The sequence below is a fragment of the Lampetra planeri genome, chromosome 26 (genome assembly GCF_965212315.1).
Source record: "Lampetra planeri chromosome 26, kcLamPlan1.2.h2, whole genome shotgun sequence".
Taxonomy (NCBI): Eukaryota; Metazoa; Chordata; class Hyperoartia; order Petromyzontiformes; family Petromyzontidae; genus Lampetra; species Lampetra planeri.
The window spans coordinates 8724280-8750023 of record NC_136132.1 but is presented as its reverse complement, the minus strand read 5'-3'; the positions used below and the strand labels follow the sequence as shown (position 1 = coordinate 8750023).

General features: G+C 54.4%; 1 protein-coding gene across 2 annotated transcripts; it reads right to left on the bottom strand.

The window, feature by feature from the left end:
- Positions 1-31: 31 nt before the first annotated feature.
- LOC144727667 (uncharacterized) lies at positions 32-25744 on the bottom strand. 2 transcript variants are annotated; one of them, XM_078606657.1, is made up of 4 exons: positions 25026-25744; positions 5457-5552; positions 2003-2108; positions 32-929 (listed from the first exon to the last, which is right to left on the bottom strand). In XM_078606657.1, exons 1-4 carry the CDS (start codon positions 25645-25647, stop codon positions 872-874), a joined length of 882 nt encoding a protein of 293 aa, XP_078462783.1. In that variant the 5' UTR covers positions 25648-25744; the 3' UTR covers positions 32-871. The 2 variants fall into 2 exon arrangements, with proteins under 2 accessions (XP_078462783.1, XP_078462782.1); XM_078606656.1 differs by lacking the exons at positions 32-929; positions 2003-2108 and having other exon boundaries at positions 4888-5552.

Sequence of the window (25744 nt, the reverse complement as noted above, 5' to 3'; positions counted from 1 at the left end):
GACCTTCTTCATGTATGTGCTATGACGAAGGGGCCACTGCCCGAAACGTCGCCTATTATATACGCTGCCTTTGTAAGGCCATGGTGTTGCTATTGACGACAGCGTTGAGGTTTGTAATATGCCAGGCAGGCAGGTTACGACTGCTAAGAGCATCAACCGGTAAAGCGAACGCTCGCGCAAGCTCAGCGCGGACGCTCCTCATCGCTCCCAAGTCGCCCCCCCCCCCCGCCCCCTTCGCTGGTGTCGCCGTCGGCTCCGCTACCTGAACTGCCGCCTGCTGACCCAGTTCGCTGACACGGGTCGGCGATCGGAAATCACGTATGTACGGGCAATGTTTCTGAATATTTCCAGGTGGACACGCTTCAATTGTTGTTGTTGGTGGTGGTGGAGGTGGACCCGGCTTGCGTTATCAGGGGCTGCCATGGAAGCAAGAAAGTCTGCGTGACTCTTCTCTTCACAGGGAGCACACCCAGAGCTGCCGTCCACAGTTGGGGAACTCGTGAGGCAGCGAACGGCGCGGAGTGATGCGGCCCCCGGAATCTCTACACCCGCACTGCTTGGACGACGTCGCTACGGCTAAGGCGGGGGGGGCAGCCTTAAGCCGAGAGGACCACAGTGCACTTCTTCAGGAGCTGCTGGTGGTTTGTGCTGAATGCACAAAGGGCGACGCGCGCTTTGCGAGCGGCGGGGTGCCGCCTGAAAGCCGTGAGCATCCCGGCAGCCCGCGCCATCGTTCCGTTACGGTGGCGGCAGGGATTTCTCGTCGTTTGCAGCTTGGGTTCAGGTGGCGAGGAGAGAAGTTGAGCTCCACACCCCCATCTCCTCCTCCTCCTCCCCTCCACCCTCCCCCTGCACGTCCTGGGCGAGTCGTTCAGTCGGCCGGGTGCTCGGGGCACGAGCGGTTGATCTCAAACCAGGAGTCGATGCAGCTGCAGGGGAGAGCAGCACAGGGCAGCACGGAGTCACCCACGCAACGAAGCCAGCAGCACAACTCTCAGGCACGTGATTCGTGTTGCACCGCGCGAGCTTCTTCCTGAAGTAGCTCCCAGCACGCGGGGTGAAACGTCATGCATCGTGCCGAAGAACACGCGGTAACGGCACGACGATGCACAACCGTCGAAATCCGCGCAGTATGGAAGCCTCTTGTGGTTACTTTTGTATTATTTAACTGATCAGGGGACCTAACACAAGAGCTATCGCGGTTAAGGTTAGAACGCTGCCGGTCAGGTCGGCTAATGAAACACGCACGATGCTGAAAGTGTCCCTGCAAATGACTCAACTGGGATGGCACACAGCAGCAACAAACTTGTCAGGAACCTCGCGAAAAAAAGAAGTAATGAGACTCGGTGAGGCTTTCCTGGGTAGACAAAGCGCAGCAATAATAAATAAAATATAATCTAATTCATAATGGAGCGCCTTCACTCAAGGCTTGGCATAGCTGACACAACGGTGGCAGAATAGAACATTGATTTAGATGGCAGGAGCGCACCTGCCTTGAGGAACGAGCGACACTTAGGGATGAAGAAAGGGGATTACAGTACGAGCTTTACATTGCGCTCGGAGTGGAGAGTAGCGAGCGTGTGGAGTCTGTGCAGGGCGCCTGCCACGTGAGGAGTGCCGGGCACGGGCGTGAGCGCGGCTCGGCAATGTCCGTGATGACCTTGAGCTGTGTTTGATGGAGCCTACCTCCTGTGCGTCATAGAGACTACCTCCTGTGTTTGACAGGGCCTACCGCCTGTGTTTCACAGAGACTACCTCCTGCACGCCGGGGCGTCTCACATCTCATCAACACATTTTAAGAGCACCCCCAGTGTCAGCTGCCCCTGTGCGGCACAGGGTGACTCATCATCTGTCCTGCAACGCGCATTATTGTGGCAGTAGAGGGCGATAGTTGTTGTGTGATTCGAAAAGAGTGATTTGGTGAGGGCATGTGTCACGGGCGAAGGTGAGTGTCACGGGAGAGATGGTGGATGTCACGGGAGAGAGTGTGGGTGTGAATCACCCTTTGTGGTAGACGCAGAGGCACGGCAGGCGGGCGATGGTGTCTCCCAGTTCCAGCTCCTCCAGGCAGATGGCGCACTCCCCGCTGTGCTTACTCAGCACATCATCTTAAAAAGACAAAAAAATTAACCCGTAAAAACAAAGTTTTTCCCTATAAATCCTTTATATGCGTGTTCAATGGGCCACAACCCAGCCCACATTGGTCTTTGAAACGGGCGGCTAGAGTCCTCTCGTCCTCTGGCTTGATATGGCTGCCACCTATGGGTCAGATGATTGCCTGCCACCATTAAGCAATTGCTAATAAAATATAAAACAAATTTTCCTAAAAAGTGTAAAATTTTGGAAAAATTTTTTCACGAAAATACATTGTCACGCACAACGAGTCTGTGTGCAAAATGTCAGCTCGATTGGATCACGGGAAGTGGGTTAAAACACGACCGAAAGATTGGCACGGTCGTAAGCGCGCAAGCAAGCAAGCAAGTTAACTTAATATAAAGGATTTTAAAAAAATCCCCGTTAGAGCCTTAACGCCTTCACAGAATATTGGGGCCAGTTGCTGTTAGCGAGCACATTTGAAGGCCGGCACGGCACACGAAGCGGTGGGTGGCCAGCACCACGCCCAGCAGATCTTTGTCTCCCTCGTGGCAATGTTTTATATGGCACCAGGCACTCATTTGAGGCTGAGTCCACCTCGGGGAGGCCCAGGACCAGTTCACATAATTGTCACTGGTGTTGGCCGTCAGCGGGAATTGAACTCGGGTCGATCAGGCTCGTAGCGCAGCGCGCTAACCGTCACACCACCACTCCTCACTCCCCCACGCACTCGAGATGTCAGTTACTTATTTAAACACGGAACGTCGTTTGCAAGAGTGGCCAGAAAGCCAAAGTTCTAGATTTAAAGCTTTCGTGACTGCAAGTATTCATATTCTTAGGTATTTTTGGTAAAGTCCCGTAGGTAAAAAAAATTTAAAATTAAAATCACGACGTTTCGGAGGCAACACAAGCTTGTGTTGCCTCCGAAACGTCGTGATTTTAATTTTATTTTAATTTTACTTTTATTAATTTTTTTTTTTACCTACGTGACTTTACCGAAAAAACCTAAGAATAAGAAAGCCAAAGCTCGCCCCGACTATGTGCAGGAGTCTTCTCTCTCTGTTCAGGATCACTGCACGCCGACCGCTCGTTGCGGAGCTGCATGCTCTGCGCGTGTGGAATGCCTCTTCTTCCAGGTACACGGCCAACGCGTCGTAGCAACCATGACAATCACAGTGCAGACGACGAATTTCGTTGATATTTTCGAGAAAGAAAAAAAACACTTAATTATTTTATTCTATGTTAATAACTAGCAAGCCCGTATGTCCTTTGAACGTGATCGTCCATCGCTCCCTCCCAGTGCCGCATTATCCCAGTAGCACAAGTAGCTACTACATATGTAGTAGCTACGGGCCCCGCACTTACAAGGACCCCGCGCTAAATGCTTTCAAGCTATCAATTTCGGTTCAGTGATTCTGCACTTGCTCTATTACTATAGTACTATACCGCCCTTCATCTTTTATGAACGACTGGGTGTTTAAGGTCCGCGATTTGTCGTATTATCTGGCTGTATAGCAAATGCAAAAATACAATTACTTTACTGTGCAAGTAAAAAATGTGTGTTTAATTCTTTTTTTAAATTTAGGGCCCCTTTATAACATATGCTACAGGCCCCGCACTAGCTTAATCCGGTACTGCTCCCTCCCTCCGGACATGACGTCCAGCCAGCCAGCCAGCAAGCAAAACTGCCTTCTGTTCCACACTCGTACAGCCGTGAGATTGAATCGATGCAGTGGTGGTGACTGCGTTGCACGTGACTGCTGCCTGTAGTGATCCAACATTGTGTGGGCAGCAGCAGCAGCGAGTGTTGGTGGATCACCGCACAGATGTTGTTGTGAAACCTCCCTTCCCGTGGACATGGAGGTGGGGCCATGCCCTGGGCTCGCCAGGAGAAGGCGGTATAGCAAGTGGGACCTAATCGCCATCTGTTTCCATCTGTACGGGGGTAGACTGTTGCCCCCTGGCGCACGTGTGGGTTTTCTCCGGGGTGCTTCGATTTCCTCCCCCTTTATACATTTTTGTGAGATTCATCTTAAAATACAAAACCCAGTGCAGGAGCCTCGTGAGAGAGAGAACAAAAAAGGAAGAGAGAGGGGAAGAGAGAGGGAGGAGAGGGAAGAGAGAGACAAGGGAAGAGAGAGGGAAGAGAGAGGGTGGAGAGAGGGAGGAGAGGGAGGGGAGAGAGAAGAGAGAGGGAGGAGAGGGAGGGGAGAGAAAATCTTGTAAACTCTTTCATTTAAAAAGGGGGGGGGGTGCACATAAAGCAAAGCATTGGAAAAAAAAACGAAAAAAAACGAAATGATGAACGAAGCAAAGTGTCGACTACACCGAGCATCTTCTTGTTTCCTCTGATCGTACGAAGAAAGAGAGAGAGAACCCAACAAACCCTCGTGTAGCTTGCCGCCCATGTGCGGTGACGCTCATGGTGTCACGATGCTGTAAGTGTGGTGACTGAGTTGAGCCACGGTGGTGGTTGGCGCCACCTGCTGCCACGGTTTGATGCACGTCGCTCTCTATCAGCAGACATGGCTTGCCGTGGAAGCGGACCATGGGGATTGGTTCTGCTGAAGGGTTGGAGGTGAGCAGGTGCGGACGTGCTGCTCCGTGTGAAAAAACCCAAGAATATGAATCCTTGCAGTCACGAAAGCTTCGAATCTAGAATGAATACGGAAAGGGGACGTCACCTGCACGGGATAGCAAGGGGACCCGAGGGGCACGTGATGCGAGCCGGGAGCCTTCTGGCAAGATCGAGAAAGGGGGCGGGGCCGAGGGCGGGGTGCGGCGGGGTGCAAGCTGATCGGGATCGAGGGGAAGTCCCGGGAGTGACCGGGGCTCGTCTGTGGAATCAACCCAGGGTGCTGCGTCTCGTCGTCTTCGGTGTTCGCTCGGCATTGTGGGTCAGGCAGCGTGTCGACTGACTGGCCCGTTCGTGCAGTTAACCCGCTGCTCACATAGTTAACTGTGTAGCTATCGCTTAGCAGTAGAACCAGTGCACGTTGAGTTAGTTACCCTGTTGGGGAGTTGTTAAATAAACGTGTTGCCTCTAACTCGAGTGTGTGCCTCCGTACATCGCACTGCACTTGCATACGTCAATTACCACATCACAATCTGCACGTACGCATCCACGCGTTACGTGTGCAGGTTGTGTTGCCCGTAAAACCCCAACTCTCTCTTTGTTGTTTTCATCTGGATGAGAAAACGGGGGTGGGGGGGGAGGCTGGAGCCAGTTGAGACACGCGCTGCTGGGGAATTGTTCTTCTGCGTGAACCGATGATCGCCATGGAATCCTGGCGTGCATCGGTTCCCCCGTGGTTGGGTGTGCCAGGGGTGGCCTGGACCGCATTCGGTGCGACGCGTCTCACCGTTGTAGGTGATGCGGGGCTTGGCCAGGCACAAGGAGATGTGCGCTTCCATCTCGTCGGCGATGAACGACTTGGAGCACAGGGGGCACTTGAACCCTGCGAGGGTGAACACGCGCAAGCACGAGCCCAGGGTCGCCACCTTTTCGGTAGAGAGAGAACAAAAGAAACAACAAAAAGAAACTCCCGCGATGTATTTGTCGCTCGCCGCTCGGTGCTGTTGTCGCCAGAGTGCAGCGGTGCTGCGATGAAGTTCCCCGCAGCATTGCCGGTACCAGAGCTCGCTACGAATCAATTCCTGCCACCAGATCACGGATGGCGATCCCTGGACCGTCCCGATTTTATTAAAATTCATCGCAGCGATAGTGCTATCAGAGCTCGCGACGAATCAGTTCCTGAAACCAGAACACGGATGGACAGTCCGGCTTCGACCATACCGCATACACGCCGCACGTCCTTGAACAGTAGTGTAGCTATTTATCCAGGAAAGCCACCCTGAATCATGTGACTCTTTTTCACGAAGATCCTGCATTGGGTTTTTATTTTAAGATGTTTTTTTTCTCCAGCCAATTCATGGCGAGCGGTTGAACGAGCTGCTGCTGCTGCTGCTGTCGCTGCCGCGGCTCGCTGGAACCCAGCCTCGGTTCCGCTGTTGCTTGCGAACATTTCCTAAATATGCTTAGCACCTCCGAGTGTCACACACGAGTAGGATGCGTCACACTCGAGTGTCACACTGTCCACCGCACGTGAAGTGAATTTTCCAGATCGATGCGCGACGACTGTCAGCTGCTGCATGGCGCGTGAAGTCGTCCAGACGACGACAGCTGGCGGTGAGAGACGGGGCCCTGGGGATGCCAGCCACGAAATTTACCAAACCGCTGCCATGACGACACGCGATCCTCCCTGGCCCTGGTTTCGCTGTGGCCTGAAATAAAATCCGCGAGTTGTCATCACGCGGTGCCGAAAAATGCCACGGGTTTTTCATGGGATTTGTGCAACGTCAAGGAATTCGCGGATAACGTTTGCCACTGATGGGATTGGAAACGCGAGCGCGAAGACCCGAATGTGTCGCGCAGTTGCAGTGTCCCTGAACTCTTATTTTTTCATCATCGTTCTGGACTCCGGGGCGTGACGTATCCGAAGCGTGGACTCTCCTCAATATCCACGATGAGAAAATAAATGCGGGCAGGCGTCGCGCATAACGAAGCAATGAGGCCCGGGGCGCCGGGGATCGCTCCGCATCGACGCGCCGTGAATCACCCACGGGACGGCGCGGGGGGGGGGGGCACAACATCGATCACGAGCCGAGGCTGAAAGAGAAATTATCGCATTAATGGTTGGCAAGTGCCTCCCGTTATTCAAGTCAACGTCTACCAGCGCGCGGGAGGGCCCAGCACACGCCCGGGGTGAATTTTTTCACGTAAAAGTCACGCGGAGGCATGGACGTGAACGCACGCGGACGTGGGTGACGACTTTGTCCAAGCTCTGGCACCTCAACCAAGCATTTACTTGTGCTCCCGCTCCAATTGAGCAGCGGTGATCACCAAGCCACCCTTTTGTCAATCCACAGCTGGATGAGCACCACCCCTGCAAGCCGCGCAGGTCATTGGGGGGGGGGGGGTTATATGACCATACTTCACCACGCTGGTCAATGTGGATCAATGAAGAGGGTGTTCAGAGTATTAACTACGGAAGTTTGCCTATGGCCGGAAATCAAACGCGGATCTTCAGGCTCATCGTGCAGCGCGCTAACCGCTGATGATAGTATGAGGATGATATGGCAGTGTGACAGCGTATAACGTCAGTGGGCCTCAACCCCGGCTCAATGTCAGGCATCCAGCCAGCAAGACTTATATATATATAATACCGTACGATTGTGCACTGAAAACGCTCATCACGTGAATTCGCTCGCTTGATTTCGGGAACCCCGTGGAGGTCGCGTGGTTGCATGGGAGAGGTCACCAGCGTCGTGGAAAGCGCTTGGAGTTGCTCCACCAGGAATGTGTAGCCCACTTCTGATTATTTTTCCAGATCCAGAAATGCATCTTTGTACAAGTCAGGCAGCGCACAGTGGTGCCGTGGGAAAGTGCGCTGGGTGCCTGCGCACGCCGTAGCAGGAACACGAAGCGGCGACGATGTTTTTAAATTTCGATTTAAAGCTTTCATAACTGCAGGGATTCATCTTCTTGGTTCTTTCGGTAAAGTCACGTAGAAGGGAAATAATAAAATAATAAAAATGAAACATAATAAAATACAATTCTCACGACGTTTCGGCCACAACGCAAGCAGCCGTCCTCAGGTGACGCTGTCTTTCCGACAGAGCTGTTCTTCACCTGAGGACGGCTGCTTGCGTTGTGGCCGAAACGTAGTGAGAATTGTATTTTATTATGTTTTCTTTTTGTTATTTTAGAACCAAGAAGACGGCGAGGATGTCTCTACCCCCCTCCCAACCCCGTCCACCCCGGCCGGCCAAATTGCGCCAACGAAACGGCGCCACGAGGCTTCCGAATGACCCAACACGATTCGATAATTGGTTTTTTACCCTTCTATCTGGCAACAAAACTGACACCTTATTTTACAAGGAGTCATGTTTGCATAGACCACAATACCTGCAGTCATAATGCAAACAAAAAACATAACTCTGATAATGTATGCACTGTCCTTAAAGTTGATTGGTCCACACCCGAGACAGCTTTCCTTAGAGCCTAGTCTCCATGATGCCGTGTATAAAGGTGTCAGTTTTTGTACCAGTTAAAAGGGTAAAAACCTATTACAACAATCCATTTACCAACAACCCATTTAACAACAACCCGTGTTTCTCGGAATGACCCCGACCTCCAACACGATTCGTTAATCGTCGAGTCCAACTGCGGCCATGCGAGGTGAACACGGGAGATGAACCGGCCTCTTCGTCTGAAGCGACCCGCGCAGTGCAGCCTGCAGCATCGAACTCTGTGCGCTCCGGCGACGTCGAGCAGCTCGGCACAGCTTGAGTCGACTGCCCCCCAGTGTCGGGACATTCCTCGCTGGGAGTGTGATGAGTGGCGAGTGTCTGGTGAGGGTGAGCGTCTGGTGAAATGCGAGTGAGATCAGGCGAGTGGTGTAAAGTGAGTGGTGAGTGTGAGGTGAGGGGTTGTGAAGTGAGTGGTGAGTGGCGAGTGTGAGGTGAGGGGTTGTGAAATGAGTGGTGAGTGTGAGGTGAGTGGTGTGAAGTGAGTGGTGAGTGTCTGGTGAGTGGTGTAAAGTGAGTGGTGAGTGTGAGGTGAGTGGTGTAAAGTGAGTGGTGAGTGTGAGGTGAGTGGTGTAAAGTGAGTGGTGAGTGTCTGGTGAGTGGTGTAAAGTGAGTGGTGAGTGTGAGGTGAGTGGTGTAAAGTGAGTGGTGAGTGTCTGGTGAGTGGTGTAAAGTGAGTGGGGTTGTGAAGTGAGTGGTGAGTGTCTGGTGAGTGGTGTAAAGTGAGTGGTGAGTGTCTGGTGAGTGATTGTTATCAGGTGAGTGGTGTAAAGTGAGTGGTGAGTGTGAGGGGTTGTGAAGTGAGTGGTGAGTGGCGAGTGTGAGGTGAGGGGTTGTGAAGTGAGTGGTGAGTGTCTGGTGAGTGGTGTAAAGTGAGTGGTGAGTGTGAGGGGTTGTGAAGTGAGTGGTGAGTGTCTGGTGAGTGATTGTTATCAGGTGAGTGGTGTAAAGTGAGTGGTGTAAAGTGAGTGGTGAGTGTCTGGTGAGGGGTTGTGAAATGAGTTGTGAGTGTGAGGTGAGTGGTGTAAAGTGAGTGGTGAGTGTCTGGTGAGTGGTGTAAAGTGAGTGGTGAGTGTGAAGTGAGTGGTGAGTGTCTGGTGAGTGGTGTAAAGTGAGTGGTGAGTGTGAGGTGAGTGGTGTAAAGTGAGTGGTGAGTGTCTGGTGAGTGGTGTAAAGTGAGTGGTGAGTGTGAGGTGAGTGGTGTAAAGTGAGTGGTGAGTGTCTGGTGAGTGGTGTAAAGTGAGTGGTGAGTGTGAGGTGAGGTGCCAGGTGAGTGGTGTAAAGTGAGTGGTGAGTGTCACCAGGTGAGTGGTGTAAAGTGAGTGGTGAGTGTCACCAGGTGAGTGGTGTAAAGTGAGTGGCGAGTGTCACCAGGTGAGTGGTGTAAAGTGAGTGGTGAGTGGTGATTGTTATCAGGTGAGTGGTGTAAAGTAAGTGGTGAGTGTCACCAGGTGAGTGGTGTAAAGTGAGTGTTGAGTGTCACCAGGTGAGTGGTGTAAAGTGAGTGGTGAGTGTCTGGTGAGGGTGCCAAGTGAGTGTATTGGCCGAGCGTCACGATGACGTGGTGGTCACGAAGCGTGCCCGCGTGGTGGACAGGCCCTGGCGGGCGGTGAGGGCCCAGTGCCGGTCACCAGGCCCCTCGGTGGCAGTGGCCACACGAGGTGTTTGTGCCTTGCACGGAGTGAGTGGGCTGGGTGTATGTTGTTGTGGCACTATAACAAGGTAGCGTTCTACGACGGAGTGCAGCTGCATCATCGTATGAAGTATCAATTGCCTCCCTTGTGTACGTTCAAGCGTTACATGGTGTAAAGTAGCAACCTATAATATTATAATTTATTGGTTCTTCCTATGGTGATAGAATCAGTATGACGACGATTCAATTATAATTAAGGACGTGGACTAAAACTGCAGTACAGTCTGTCTTTTGGTAAAATGGATATTTTACCTCTTCATCTTGGTAAACTAATGTAAATACAATGTCAGTTTCAAGTAATTTATTCTAAGACAATATCCAATAATTTCCATTTTATTTGCAAAGGTAACTAAAAAAAACCACCCATAAATATTCCACAGCTCCCTCCTTTCACCTGCTGCAATCAATGCAGTGACAAATACAGGGATGGACAGGGATGTGGAGAGATGTACAGGGATGCACAGATACAGGGATTACAGGAATATACAGTGATCCCTCGTTTATCGCGGTTAATGGGGACCGGAACCCCTCGCGATAGGTGAAAATCCGCGAAGTAGGATTGGCCCCCTAGGAATTTCCGTATATGTGTGTGTGGGTACCAGAATGTTTAAAATATGTATATTTATACTTGATATATATATTTTACTTAAATCTATTTAATTATAAACCTTAATATTATACATTCACTCTCTCTCTCTCATACGCAGTGGCGGCTCCTGCAAAATCTCTCAGGCGGGGCAAATGTCTGGATGATTTATAAGGATAAGGTCCACCCATGCAAAGGATAAATTAACAGCTTAAGCATGTAAAGGCAACTTCACTTCTTTAATATTAATGAAAAATAAAGTGACTCTTACAATACATCTTGTTTGTTTCTATACTCACTATTAATACAATCCACTCAAGTTTCTTTTATTAAAGTTTCCACTAGGTGGCGACAAATTATATTGTTGGATGAAACGTGCTTACGTATGATGACGTAAGCACGTTAGTGCGAGCCCTCCCGGAAGCCATAGAGAATGCATTGCAGCGCCCCCCGTTCGAAAAAAAACATCTTTGAATGTAAGTCTATGGGACCACTCGGGGCGATTCTCAGCCGGAGGGAAATCGCCCAAAAAGAGGCGGTACTCCACAGAACGTGACATGACGCTGATTGGACTATATCCAGAGGCACAGTAACGGCTAGCATAGCTCTGTGGTTGAATGACATTGGTGGTGCGTCGCCCAATCGCCCTAATGAAGAAACCGCCCCTGCTCATACGATACGTATTATGGTGTTCTACACTCACCAATGACAGTATATCTTGAGACTTGACTCCAGTAATGACGACGACGATGACAATGACGATGACAATGACGACGATGACAGACCTGTGCAGTTCGATGAATGTGATGATGAATGATGATGATGATGATGGTGTTACTGCACAGGTATAATGAGGCCTTTAAATCAGTTTAACACGTAGGCTTTCGCGACCAATGTTATTCATAATCAACGTTTTTGGTTTTAGATCGCGTTATTTATAAATGTGTTGTAACCCTCCACCACCCGACACGGCCAATCAGTAAAAAATGTGTCACGTTGACAAAAGACAAATAGTTCACTGCTTTAGCCCACCGGTGTGTTGAAGCCACAACATTTACAATTTGAGTACGACGTTTCGCTGGTAATTGCATCCAGCATCATCGGGCAATTCGCCAGAATTGCCCTAACTATTTGTCTTTTGTCAACGTGACACATTTTTTACTGATTGGCCGTGTCGGGTGGTGGAGGGTTACGACACATTTATAAATAACGCGATCTAAACCCAAAAACGTTGATTATGCCTTTAAATCTGTTCGAAAAATCCGCGATACACTGAGGCCGCGAAACTTGAACCGCGAAGTGGCGAGGGATTACTGTACATGGATGTTTGCAGAAGGCGGAATAGTGCAGTGAAGCCACTGTGAGCACGGCAACACAAGAGCTGTTGTCAAAGCTCTCACTCCTGCAAGTGCTGCATGACGCGAGGAAGAACAAGCGGGGATATGCATGGATTTTGTCATTCTGTTCAACGGCATGAGTTTGTCCTCAGGAAGTGTTTAACAATCCACAATAAGCACTCGTTCGTTGGCTGAAAACATCTTAATATGTCGAGGACCGCAGAGCTTGTTGGGAGAGCCGTCTGCTCACCGCTTTGACTGCTGGGCCTGTGGTTCCTCGGCGATCGTGAGAGATGCAAATTGCACGAAGGACGACGTGACGTATAAAAGATCACATTATAATCATTATAATTATTAGAACTTAATAACGGGAGCCTAAGCGTCGTCAAGTGTGCAGCAAGCGGTGTGGTCCGGACAGCGGCAGTGCTGGCGGGGAGGGTGAGTGCAGCCCCCTTTGATCAACGTGGCCGGTTCCCTCGGGGGCCAAGTTCCCAGTGCTGCATTATCCTCGTGTCAAAAGTAGCTACACAACATGTAGCGCCGTAGGCGCCCCCCCCCCACAACCACAGCCTGCAGCGGCCCCCAACAACCACAGCCTGCAGCCTCCCCCAACAACCACAGCCTGCAGCGTCCCCCAACAACCACAGCCTGCGGCACCCCCCAACAACCACAGCCTGCGGCACCCCCCAACAACCACAGCCTGCAGCATCCCCCAACAACCACAGCCTGCAGCGGCCCCCAACAACCACAGCCTGCAGCCTCCCCCAACAACCACAGCCTGCAGCGCTCCCCAACAACCACAGCCTGCAGCGCCCCCCAACAACCACAGCCTGCAGCACTCCCCAACAACCACAGCCTGCAGCGCTCCCCAACAACCACAGCCTGCAGCGCTTCCCAACAACCACAGCCTGCAGCGTCCCCAACAACCACAGCCTGCAGCACCCCCCAACAACCACAGCCTGCAGCGCCCCCCAACAACCACAGCCTGCAGCGTCCCCCAACAACCACAGCCTGCAGCGCCCCCCAACAACCACAGCCTGCAGCGTCCCCCAACAACCACAGCCTGCAGCGTCCCCAAGAACCACAGCCTGCAGCGTCCCCCAAAAACCACAGCCTGCAGTGCTCCCCAACAACCACAGCCTGCAGCGTCCCCCAACAACCACAACGTGCAGCGCCCCCAACAACCACAGCCTGCAGCGTCCCCCAACAACCACAGCCTGCAGCGTCCCCCAACAACCACAGCCTGCAGCGCCCCCCAACAACCACAGCCTGCAGCGTCCCCTAACAACCACAGCCTGCAGCGTCCCCCAACAACCACAGCCTGCAGCGTCCCCCAACAACCACAGCATGCAGCGTCCCCCAACAACCACAGCATGCAGCGTCCCCCAACAACCACAGCATGCAGCGTCCCCCAACAACCACAACGTGTGGCGTCCCCCAACAACCACAGCATGCAGCGTCCCCCAACAACCACAGCATGCAGCGTCCCCCAACAACCACAGCCTGCAGCGTCCCCAAACAACCACAGCATGCAGCGTCCCCCAACAACCACAGCCTGCGGCGTCCCCCAACAACCACAGCATGCAGCGTCCCCCAACAACCACAGCCTGCAGCGTCCCCCAACAACCACAGCCTGCAGCGCTCCCCAACAACCACAGCCTGCAGCGCTCCCCAATAACCACAGCCTGCGGGGGCCCCAACAACCACAGCCTGCAGCGCTCCCCAATAACCACAGCCTGCGGGGGCCCCAACAACCACAGCCTGCAGCATCCCCCAACAACCACATCCTGCAGCGCTCCCCAACAACCACAGCCTGCAGCATCCCCCAACAACCACAGCCTGCAGCGTCCCCCAACAACCACAGCGTGCAGCGCTCCCCAACAACCACAGCCTGCAGCATCCCCAAACAACCACAGCCTGCAGCATCCCCAAACAACCACAGCCTGCAGCATCCCCAACAACCACAGCCTGCAGCATCCCCCAACAACCACAGCCTGCAGCATCCCCAAACAACCACAGCCTGCAGCATCCCCAAACAACCACAGCCTGCAGCATCCCCCAACAACCACAGCCTGCAGCATCCCCCAACAACCACAGCCTACAGCATCCCCCAACAACCACAGCCTGCAGCATCCCCAAACAACCACAGCCTGCAGCATCCCCCAACAACCACAGCCTGCAGAGCTCCCCAACAACCACAGCCTGCAGCATCCCCAAACAACCACAGCCTGCAGCGCTCCCCAACAACCACAGCCTGCAGCGCTCCCCAACAACCACAGCCTGCAGCGCTCCCCAACAACCACAGCCTGCAGCGTCCCCCAACAACCACAACCTGCAGCGCTCCCCAACAACCAAAGCCTGCAGCGCCCCCCAACAACCACAGCCTGCAGCGCCCCCCAACAACCACAGCCTGCAGCGTCCCCCAACAACCACAGCCTGCAGCGCCCCCCAACAACCACAGCCTGCAGCGCTCCCCAACAACCACAGCCTGCAGCGCCCCCCAACAACCACAGCCTGCAGCGTCCCCCAACAACCACAGCCTGCAGCGTCCCCAAACAACCACAGCCTGCAGCGTCCCCCAACAACAACAGCCTGCAGCGCCCCCCTACAACCACAGCCTGCAGCGCTCCCCAACAACCACAGCCTGCAGCGTCCCCAAACAACCACAGCGTGCAGCGTCCCCAAACAACCACAGCCTGCAGCGCTCCCCAACAACCACAGCCTGCAGCGTCCACCAACAACCACAGCCTGCAGCGCCCCCCAACAACCACAGCCTGCAGCGTCCCCAACAACCACAGCCTGCAGCGTCCACCAACAACCACAGCCTGCAGCGTCCCCAACAACCACAGCCTGCAGCGCCCCCCAACAACCACAGCCTGCAGCGTCCCCAACAACCACAGCCTGCAGCGTCCACCAACAACCACAGCCTGCAGCGCCCCCCAACAACCACAGCATGCAGCGTCCCCCAACAACCACAGCCTGCAGCGCCCCCCAACAACCACAGCCTGCAGCACCCCCCAACAACCACAGCCTGCAGCGCCCCCCAACAACCACAGCCTGCAGCGTCCCCCAACAACCACAGCCTGCAGCGTCCCCCAACAACCACAACCTGCAGCGCTCCCCAACAACCACAGCCTGCAGCGCCCCCCAACAACCACAGCCTGCAGCGCCCCCCAACAACCACAGCCTGCAGCACCCCCCAACAACCACAGCCTGCAGCACCCCCCAACAACCACAGCCTGCAGCGCCCCCCAACAACCACGGCGTGCAGCGTCTCCCAACAACCACAGCGTGCAGCGCCCCCCAACAACCACAGTCTGCAGCGTCCCCCAACAACCACAGCGTGCAGCGTCCCCCAACAACCACAGCGTGCAGCGTCCCCCAACAACCACAGCGTGCAGCGTCCCCCAACAACCACAGCCTGCAGCGCCCCCCAACAACCACAGCCTGCAGCACCCCCCAACAACCACAGCCTGCAGCGCCCCCCAACAACCACAGCGTGCAGCGTCCCCCAACAACCACAGCGTGCAGCGTCCCCCAACAACCACAGCCTGCAGCGCCCCCCAACAACCACAGCCTGCAGCACCCCCCAACAACCACAGCCTGCAGCGCCCCCCAACAACCACAGCGTGCAGCGTCCCCCAACAACCACAGCGTGCAGCGCCCCCCAACAACCACAGCCTGCAGCGTCCCCCAACAACCACAGCGTGCAGCGTCCCCCAACAACCACAGCCTGCAGCGCCCCCCAACAACCACAGCGTGCAGCGTCCCCCAACAACCACAGCCTGCAGCGCCCCCCAACAACCACAGCCTGCAGCGTCCCCCAACAACCACAGGCTGCAGCGTCCCCAAACAACCACAGCCTGCAGCGTCCCCCAACAACCACAGCCTGCAGCGTCCCCCAACAACCACAGCCTGCAGCGTCCCCAAACAACCACAGCCTGCAGCGTCCCCCAACAACCACAGCCTGCAGCGTCCCCCAACAACCACAGCCTGCATTGCCCCCCAACAACCACAGCCTGCAGCGCCCCCCAACAACCACAGCGTGCAGCGTCCCCCAACAACCACAAAGTGCGGCGTCCCCCAACAACCACAGCGTGCGGCAGCCCCCAACAGACTGGTCAAGTAAATCCTTACAATCCACTCGCACAGCGTGCGGTGGGCCTTCATCCAGCAGTGGATTTAAGCACCAAAAAAACTCGAGTACTAATGTAATGGACAGAGCACGGCTCTCTCTCAGGGCAGCAGCGGACCGAGCTCGGCTCTGGCTCAGGGCAGCAGTGGAGAGGGTGCGTCTGGCTCCCTCAGGGCAGCAGTTGAGAGCACGGGGGTCCCTCAGGGCAGCAGTGGACGGAGCACGGCTCTGCCTTACTCTCACTCACCCGTCTCCTCTGAGCTGCATACGATTGTGTGTGAGTGTGAGTGAGCTGTGTGAGTGAGTGAGCTGTGTGTGAGTGAGTGTGAGTGAGCCGTTCCCGGCCGGGAACGGGTACCCGTTTGCGACCCTGGTGCGGCCGGGTACGGGTACGGGTAAGCAATCAAAACCCGTTTGCGACCTCTGGGTCTCACTCCGAATCAGTCGAGCGGCAATATCTTTTCATCGGTTGCGTAACGCTGTGTGGAAGCTACCTGGTCTGTCGCTCCGCACGAAGCTTCATGTCTTCTCGGCCACAGTCATTTCCTCCCTTCTCTACGCTTGCGAAACGTGGACCCCCCTGATAGAGCATCTTCGCCGGTTGGAAACATTTAGGCTGGCCTGCCTACGATCAATCCAGGGTTTAACCAGGCTGGATTGCGTGAGGAGCTCACAAATCCTTGAAAGATCTGGGCAAAGTCCCATCGGTGAGCTCCTCCGGCAGGCAAGGCTGCGTTGGCTGGGTCATGTAGCCCGCATGCCCAACCACTGCATGCCTAAACAGCTTTTGTTCGGCCGGATCGAGGGTGCTAAACGGGCGCGGCACAGGCTAGAGTAGAGATGGAGTGATGTGGTACAGGAGGACGTGGAGCTGAGTGGACTTGCCGATGACTGGTACCAGCGGTGTCAAGATCGGCCTCTGTGGAGGAGGCTCGTGAAGGACGCTACTGGGCAGTTGGAGGCAGTCGCCCTCCAACAACAACGGAGGGCGGAGGAGCGACGCTCACAACAACGAGCGAAGCGCCGGGTGGCTAAAGCACAGAAAGTTGGCACAGTAGGGGGCACAGGTGGTGCATCAGCCAGTCATCTCAGTCATCTCAGTCAGTCGACCCGTGGCACCTGGGTCTGCCCCGTGACCTCCTGCCAGCGGGCGTTCGACACTTCACGTGGCCTCAAGGTGCACATGGCCTGGCACAAGCGTCGTGGTGACGTCACCGCCACTTAGTGGCGAATGGCGGTTGTTGTTGTGAGTGTGAGTGAGTGAGCTGAGTGTGAGTGAGTGTGAGTGAGTGAGCCGTGTGTGAGTGAGTGTGAGTGAGTGAGCCGTGTGTGAGTGAGCTGTGTGTATGAGTGAGTGAGTGTGAGTTAGCTGTGAGTGAGTGTGAGTGAGTGAGTGTGAGTGAGTGAGTGTGAGTGAGTGAGCTGTGTGAGTGAGCTGTGAGTGAGTGTAAGTGAGCTGTGTGTATGAGTGAGCCGTGTGTGAGTGAGTGTGAGTGAGTGAGCCGTGTGTGAGTGAGCTGTGTGTATGAGTGAGTGTGAGTGAGCAGTGTGTATAAGTGAGCTGTGTGTGTGAGTGAGCCGTGAGTGAGTGTGAGTGAGTGTGAGTGAGTGTGTATGAGTGAGTGTGAGTGAGCTGTGTAAGTGAGTGAGCCGTGTATAAGTGAGCTGCGTGTGTGAGTGAGCTGTGTGAGTGAGCTGTGTGTGTGTGGGCTGTGTGAGTGAGCTGTGTGTGTGAGTGAGCTGTGAGTGTGAGTGAGCTGTGTGCGAGTGAGTGCGAGTGAGTGTGTATGAGTGAGTGTGTATGAGTGAGCCGTGTGTGAGTGAATCGACCGTCAGCTTTCCGTGGCTGCGTCTGCGGCGCTGTGGACGTCATGTTGCTGCTTCTCGGGCCTCCGAGGCACGGGGCGTACCACAACACGAAGTGGGCAGCTCGCGGTCACGCGACGCACTTCAACCAATCCAGGGGCGCGCGGTCACGTGACGCACTTCAACCAATCCGGGGGCGTTAATCACAGTCACAGAATGACAGAAGGACAGATCTGGGCTATTATACTGGTAGGAACGAAGTGGACCAGACCACCAATAGATTATATCGTCCGTCCGTCCGTCCGCGTCCGTTTGTCCGTCCGTCCGTCCGACAAGATGGCCGCCCGCTCCCCCTGCGATCTGTGAATTAAACAAGATGGCCGTCGCTTCCGGCGCCTCACGGCGAAACTTTTTGATCGACTGACTATGGGCGAACTAATTTATTCTGGTGGGTGAACAGTGGCGGGGAGGGGTGGAGGAGGAATTGATGATAAAAACAAACTTGCACCATCGTTACAGCTGCCGCGACGAGAGATGTGGGAAGAGAAGCGGCGACCGCTGCCTTGCAGGTGAGAGGTGCGTGTGTGTGTGTGCGCGTGTGTGCGCGTGCGTGCGTGTGTGTATGTGTGTGCGTGTGCGTGTGTATGCGCGTGTGTGTGTGTGTGCGTGTGTGTTTGCGTGCGTGCGTGTGTGTGCGTGTGTATGCGCGTGTGTGTGCGTGTCTGTGTGTGCGTGTGTGCGTGCGTGTGTGTATATGTGTGACTGTGTGCGTGTGTGTGCGTGCGTGTGTGCGTGTCCGGCCCACTCGAGCGGCGTGATGAATGGGCGCTATTTGGCTTCGGAGCGTTATTCACGGTCAACTGGAAGCGTAGCAACACAACTTCATTACGTGTGCGTGTGCGTGCGTGCATGTGTGTGTACGTGTGTGTGTGTGTGCGTGCGGTGTGTGTGCGTGTGTGTGTGCGTGTGTACGTGTATGTGCGTGTGTGCGCGTATGTGCGTGTGTGTGTGCGCGTGTGTGTGCGGTCGATATCCCTGTACCGGTATTAGTATTATTCCTACCAGCCCACCCCGCAGGGTCCTGTTATTATTAGATACGGCCTTCAACTTTTATGAACGAATGGGTGTTTAAGGTTAGCATTTTGTCGTATTATCTGGCTGTATAGCAAATGAAAAAATACAATTACTTTACTGTGCAAGTAAAAAATGCGTGTTTTAATATGTATGTGTTTTTTTATATTCAAGGCCCCTTCATAACATATGCCACAGGCCCCGCAACTCGCTTAATCCGGCACTGCCAGTCCCTGACGGCAACGCAACTCCACGCGGTTGAGTTTCGTTCACGCCGGATCATCCCTCCGAGAGTGACGTCCGAACACTCTCTACTGCAATTGCCGACAGACAGACGACGGAGCTCGTGCGGTCAACGCTTTCGACACTCGACGAAAAGCGTAAACGCGAGGTGCGATTAACCCCGCGGTGCCTTTTGACGATTTTCTTCCAACGGGCAAAAACAAGGCGCATGTGCCGGCGAGCCCTGCGGGGCAGCGGCACGGAGCCCACGATCCACTCCTCGCCGGTGCCAAGGCAACGCCACGAGGGTTAAAGCCACCCACACCCTGCCCCCACTCCTAGACACGCGTCTAGACACGCGTCTCGCTCATCGGGGCCAGAAATGATGCTTGCGAGGGAAACACTAAACTCTCCAGACATTAGACATCATTACGCGGGACGCGCATCGTTCAACGGCAGGACGGACGACTCTCCCCACCACTCCCTCCCTCCCCCGCAGCACGCAGAGTCACTGGGCAGCCAGAGAATACGGAACGGCAGATCCGCACCCTGCCACCGCGTGATATCGCTTGCAGTGCAGTCCGCTGCAACGGCGTTGCCACCGTAGGGGTGGGTGGCTTATTCTATTGTTTGTCCGAACAGAAAAGCACGCGGCACGTTTAACGTCATTAATTTTTTTGCACCGTGCAAAAAGAGTGTAACGCGTCTCTCCCCCCCCTCCCCCCCTCTTGTCTTGTCCCCCCCCACCTCGACAAAGCTTCTCCTCTTGCTTTAAGTTGACCTTCAGCACCCGTAAGCGCCCCACGAGAAGCGCGCGATGTGGAATTTAATCAACAACGCTGAGCCGACACCGCAGTCAATCAGCGCTCGTCTCCGGGACACGCCACTTGCAGCTGTCAGCTCGCCGTCCTACATCATCCACGCGCGCTCGTCAATAAGTGGGGCGGGTTGCACCACGCGCATCGACCGTTGCCACCTTCGCCACCTGCGGGACACGCGCAAATTGTCCCGATGGACGACGCCACGTGTGCGATGATTGGTGATTTTTTTTAACTCACACACACACATAACATCTTATCGGCGTGGAATTGAACGAGGAGTAATCCGTCGAGCATCTTTGGATGAAACGTTTTGCCAATCCGGCCATATTACCGTCTTGTGCAACGAGTCACTCAATCGGTGAGCCATAAGCGTGCCAACGAGACGAAACGTGGGATGGAATCGTTTGCCGTGCGCACGCCGAGACTCCAATCCGACCCACAGCCTCCACGTTGACGCCACAGGAGATTCCAGCAGTCTGTCCGGCTAAATATACACGCGCGATGAGCTCATGCGCACCACGTGACCGACCCCCTCCATCACCACCACCACCATGCCCACCAGCGGCATCCAGCAGCACTCGTTCACTCACTCTGCGCTGCTCAATTCCAGATGGCGCGTCCAGATGATGGTGCGACTTCACAGCGCGCCGAGCTCTGCCTCGACCCCCCCCCCCACTCCACTGCATGCAGCATTCATCTTTTGTTTCGAGGTCTTTGTGAATAAAAGACCGTTGCACGCAATGTCACCTATTCTAACACCGTCACCTCTTAAGGCCACGGTGTTACTGACACGTTGTGTTGAGTGAGGCACTCCAACCTCTGCCACGGTGGGACTTGACGTGACGCTGGGGGCCATGGGGTGAGTGAAGATCGCTCTCCAGGCCCTGGCTCTGCCCACTGCACGGCTTTGGCTGCCAGTTCACTTCGTGTTCGCTTAAGGTCCGAAAGTTCAACCTCTAAGGCCTACACTGAACTTCTCAGACGTTCCTCCTCGACGTCACCGGTGGAAATCATCGACCGCGTGAGAGCATCACCAGGCCGACGTGTGACATCTCCTTCACGGGAAATGAAAGGCACGGGTCGCAGTCGTGTGAGTGTGGTCATGCAACCCAAACTATGGGCCACAAGAGTGAACCGATAGAGGCACACGGGGATACTCATGGAGATACACAGAGACCCATAGAGATACACAGAGACCCATGGTATAATAATTGGTTCTTTACCCTTCTATCTGGCAACAAAACTGACACCTTTTTACAAGGAGTCATGTTTGCATAGACCGCAATACCTGCAGTCATAATACAAACAAAAGAACATAACTCTGATAATGTGCACTGTCCTTGAAGTTGATTGGTCCACACCCGAGACAGCTTTCCTTAGAGCCTAGTCTCATATGGGTTGGACCAGATGACGCCAAAAGGCGCACAACTCAAGGACAATGCACCATCAGAGTATGAGAGCTCGGGGCAAGCATTTACACTATGGGAACCTCATTTGCCAGTAAAAATATGATAATTGGTTCTTTACCCTTCTATCTGGCAACAAAACTGACACCTTTTTACAAGGAGTCATGTTTGCATAGACCGCAATACCTGCAGTCATAATACAAACAAAAGAACATAACTCTGATAATGTGCACTGTCCTTGAAGTTGATTGGTCCACACCCGAGACAGCTTTCCTTAGAGCCTAGTCTCATATGGGTTGGACCAGATGATCTGGTCCAACCCATATGAGACTAGGCTCTAAGGAAAGCTGTCTCGGGTGTGGACCAATCAACTTCAAGGACAGTGCACATTATCAGAGTTATGTTCTTTTGTTTGTATTATGACTGCAGGTATTGCGGTCTATGCAAACATGACTCCTTGTAAAAAGGTGTCAGTTTTGTTGCCAGATAGAAGGGTAAAGAACCAATTATCATATTTTTACTGGCAAATGAGGTTCCCATAGAACCCATGGTATATATATAAAGAGATGCATTAAAGACAAGCCACAGTCGTGCAATTTGGTAATGCAACCCAAACTATGGGCCACAAGAGTTAACCGATAGAGGCACACGGGGATACTCATGGAGATACACAGAGACCCATAGAGATACACAGAGACCCATGGTATATATATAAAGAGATGCATTAAAGACAAGCCACAGTCGTGCGAGTGTGGTCATGCAACACAAACTATGGGCCACAAGAGTTAACCGATAGAGGCACACGGGGATACTCATGGAGATACACAGAGACCCATAGAGATACACAGAGACCCATGGGAGAGATACATAAAGAGATGCATTAAGGACAAGCCACAGTCGTGCGAGTGTGGTCATGCAACACAAACTATGGACCGTGGAGTAAACCTCTGTAGTCTACGCTCCTTTAACAAAAGAGGGACAACAACAAAAATACAAGAACTCTCTCCCGAAGCCCTCTCCTCGTGGCCGGCAGACCTCGACATTGCCATTTAGCTGCTGAACGTGTTGCTGCGCGGGAATAGGATTTCGAACTCTTCTTACGGAACGCGAACTTAACATTTATGGCCCTCAAACGTTAAACACGTGAGGCTTTATAGGGACCCGCGACGATTCGTGCCTCGAGTGATACGGTGTGAAAGCACCCCCTTCCAGGGTGAGACCGCACTTCTGTTATAAAACCCCGGCGTTCCGTTTGTCCGTTTATCCGGCAACTAAATTATAAGAGCCTTCCAGAAGGCCTGAATCAAAAACTTATAGAAAGTGGAACCCCTTCGCACCCCCCCCCCCCCCAGATGTGGGGGTAAAAAGTTTATCCAACAGGTTTCCAAAAATGTACCCCCCCAAAAATGTTTCACCTCGCTCCCGCTCAATTTTTTATTTGGTAGGCATATATGCCTACACACCCGACATACAATAGAGTCAGTAGTATCTGCACACATGGGGGATGGGGGCAGGGGAGAAGAGGACATCAGTGGGGGCGACGGGGGAGGCGCCAAGCGCCGTGGAAGCCCTCCGGAGGAGATAGGCCACCGAAATTCTAGTTTAGTAAATTGTACTTGAGAGCCAGGAGTAATAATATCCATTTGTACGGGGATCAAGTGTTGCCCCCTCGCGCAAAGCCCCATGCCGCGGACAGCTCCGCTATTCTCCTCCACTGGTATAATACACACTGATCATTAAAAGAGCTGAACATTTCCTGCATAATAAAAAAAAAACCCTACTGAAAAAAGCCAGACGGCTCCGTGTCGCATTTCTAGATAATGTAAATAACTAAATTACAATAATGATAATTTAACAATTAGGATTTTGCGACCAATATCCATAATAGAGGGTTTTTTGGGGAGAGGGGAGGGGGGTGTTATGCGATCTAACCCAAAAAAACCTCTATTATGGATAATTATGATAATGATGGGAGGCCCTGGCGGTGAGCGACCTGTTGCACCACATGGGAGCGGACGCGCGGCTCTCGCTATCTCTCTCTCTCCAGCGCGCGGCGGTATTTTTACTCTCAACTCCCAGGTGCGACTCGCTCAACGGGGATGTGGCGGGCGAGAGCAGGCCACGATTAATAGTGCGCAGAGCTGGGGAGATCCGCGTCGACGTGGATCTCAGTCTGTCCACACAGCATCGCCACCGTTGTCAAATTGCCACAACATGGTACCTGATTTATTGACCACCCCACCCACCATCCACCACCGCGCCAGACGCACGAAAGGCGAAGTCCACCCCCAGACCTGGCCCCTTTAAATGTTTCGATTGTGAACTCTAACCACAGCGATTGCGAGCTCTGAACACAGCCAACTGCGAGTTGGTCGATACAGAAACAACGTCGCATATCCGCCTGCAACGTATCCGTCCCGACCAATAAAACAGCTCACACCCAGTGCGGCACTTTAACGAGGTGTAGCCGCATGGCCTCCACAGATGTCCACACATCTTGATCGCACGCACGCGCGCGCACATCGACGCGGTGATGATCTCAAGCACGTCCGCTCGCTTCTAAAGCTCCAGCGTGGCGTTTCGCACGCGAACAGAGCTCGTCCTCGTCCGGTAAGCCCGCAAACGTGTGCGCGGCGCGCCTGCCGTGTTCCACGACTGTTCACATGTACGGAGTCTTTGCGCCAGCAGAGAGCCCTGGTGCATCAGCCGGCCCCGAGCGAGTCGGAACAGGAGACGCTGCCTCGCGCTCACGCTGCGATCAGAGTGTCGGAGGGGCGGCTGACCGCGGGCCACGCGTCGTGAATAAACGCAGCGACATTACGACCGAGGCCACCGCTGAGAAGGTTCGCCCGTCCTCTTGCTCATCGGCAGGGCAGGGCTGCCGTAACCCCCTCCGGCAGCCAGGCGGGGCTGCCGGAAGGTTTATTCCCCGAAAGGCCGTGTCGCTGATGGGTTTTGCGAAACAAAAAATTGTGCACGTTGTATGTGAAGGGACAGACGCGTGAAGGAGGCTAATCGTCTGACTATTCATGTTAGGATTTGTTTAAAGTTTGTTTAACATTAACTGTTTCGTCTCTCCCCCACGCCCACTCATGTAAACATGGTTACACTCACGGCTTGTTTGCTCATCAATAATTTGATATTTTAGGCCAGAATCCGGTGGAATGTGCAAGCAATTCGGGCGATCACCATCACCACCACCACCATCATCATCAGCATCATGACCCACCATCGCCATCACCGCCACCGCACGCACGGACCGCACATCCTGAATAGTGCAGGGCGATTGCCTCGGCCGTGTTCGCATCACGGCCGTGTTCGCGTGGCCAAGGTCAGGCCGAGCAGAGGAAGCGACCCCGTTCACGGACACCCTGAGACGTAAACGGGTGAGTCGGTGGATGTAGAAACGACTGAACGAATGAACGACTCGAGGCATACATGACTGAACGGTTCGTGAATACATTTAACAAAAGAACTGATATACATATGAACGACTACATTAATGGACAGTGATGGCGAGTGAAGGAATGCATTAACGCGTACAACTAATGCGTACGTGAGTGAATGAATGAATGAACGAACGCAGCATACGGTGTTACGGCAAGGCACAACTGTGTGCAGCCAGGCGAGGTCTGTCTGCGAGTGACGCAACGCGTCTCCTCATTGACTCCGCGTAGATGTGTGATGGCATCATCGACACCATCAGAATTATTACCACCAGCACCGCCTTCACCAGCAGCAGCAGCCGCAGCGAGCGCTCTTACCACCGAATATCCTGGGGCTGAGGTGCAAGGGCAGCGAGCGAGAGAGCGAGGCGCCCTCGTCTCTCCTCGCCGACCCGCGGCTCCCCGCGCGTCGTCCCGCACGCCCAGACCCCCCCGCGTCTTCGTGCTGCGCGGACCCCGACGCTCCCGTGTCCCCGTGTCCATGCGCGTTCCCATGCCCGTGGGCCCCGGGGCTCGCTCCGACTCCCTGCCGCCCGTTGGCACCGCCGCTTGCTGCCGACGACGCCGTCCGGCCGGGGATGGGGATGGACGCGTTGCGCCTGACGTCGGGAGCGCTGCCCGTGCCGCCGGATCGACTCCTCGCCGACGCGTGCAGGAGCAGCTGCTGCTGCCCGGGTCCCTGGCTGCGCGCTAGTCCTGGGCTGTGCGGCCCCAGCACGGCTCGCCCCAGCGCCAGCCCCGCGTGCGGTGGTGCCGGCGGCTGTGGCGGCGGCGGCGGCTGCTGATGGTGGTGGTGGTGATGATGATGATGCGGCTGGTGGTGGTGTTGGTGTGGCTGGTGGGGGTGATGGAGAGGATGGGGCTGGTGGCCCGAGACCCCCGCAATCCCTGGCCCCGAGGCGGTTCGGGCTCGCCCGTCAGAGCTCGGCTTCAGCCCCATGCCGCGGACAGCGAGCGGCGCGGCCGACGGGACGTCCCATCACCGCGCTCGAGTCATCGACGCGCCCGCAGCCATCAACCTCGGAGCGCAGGGGCGA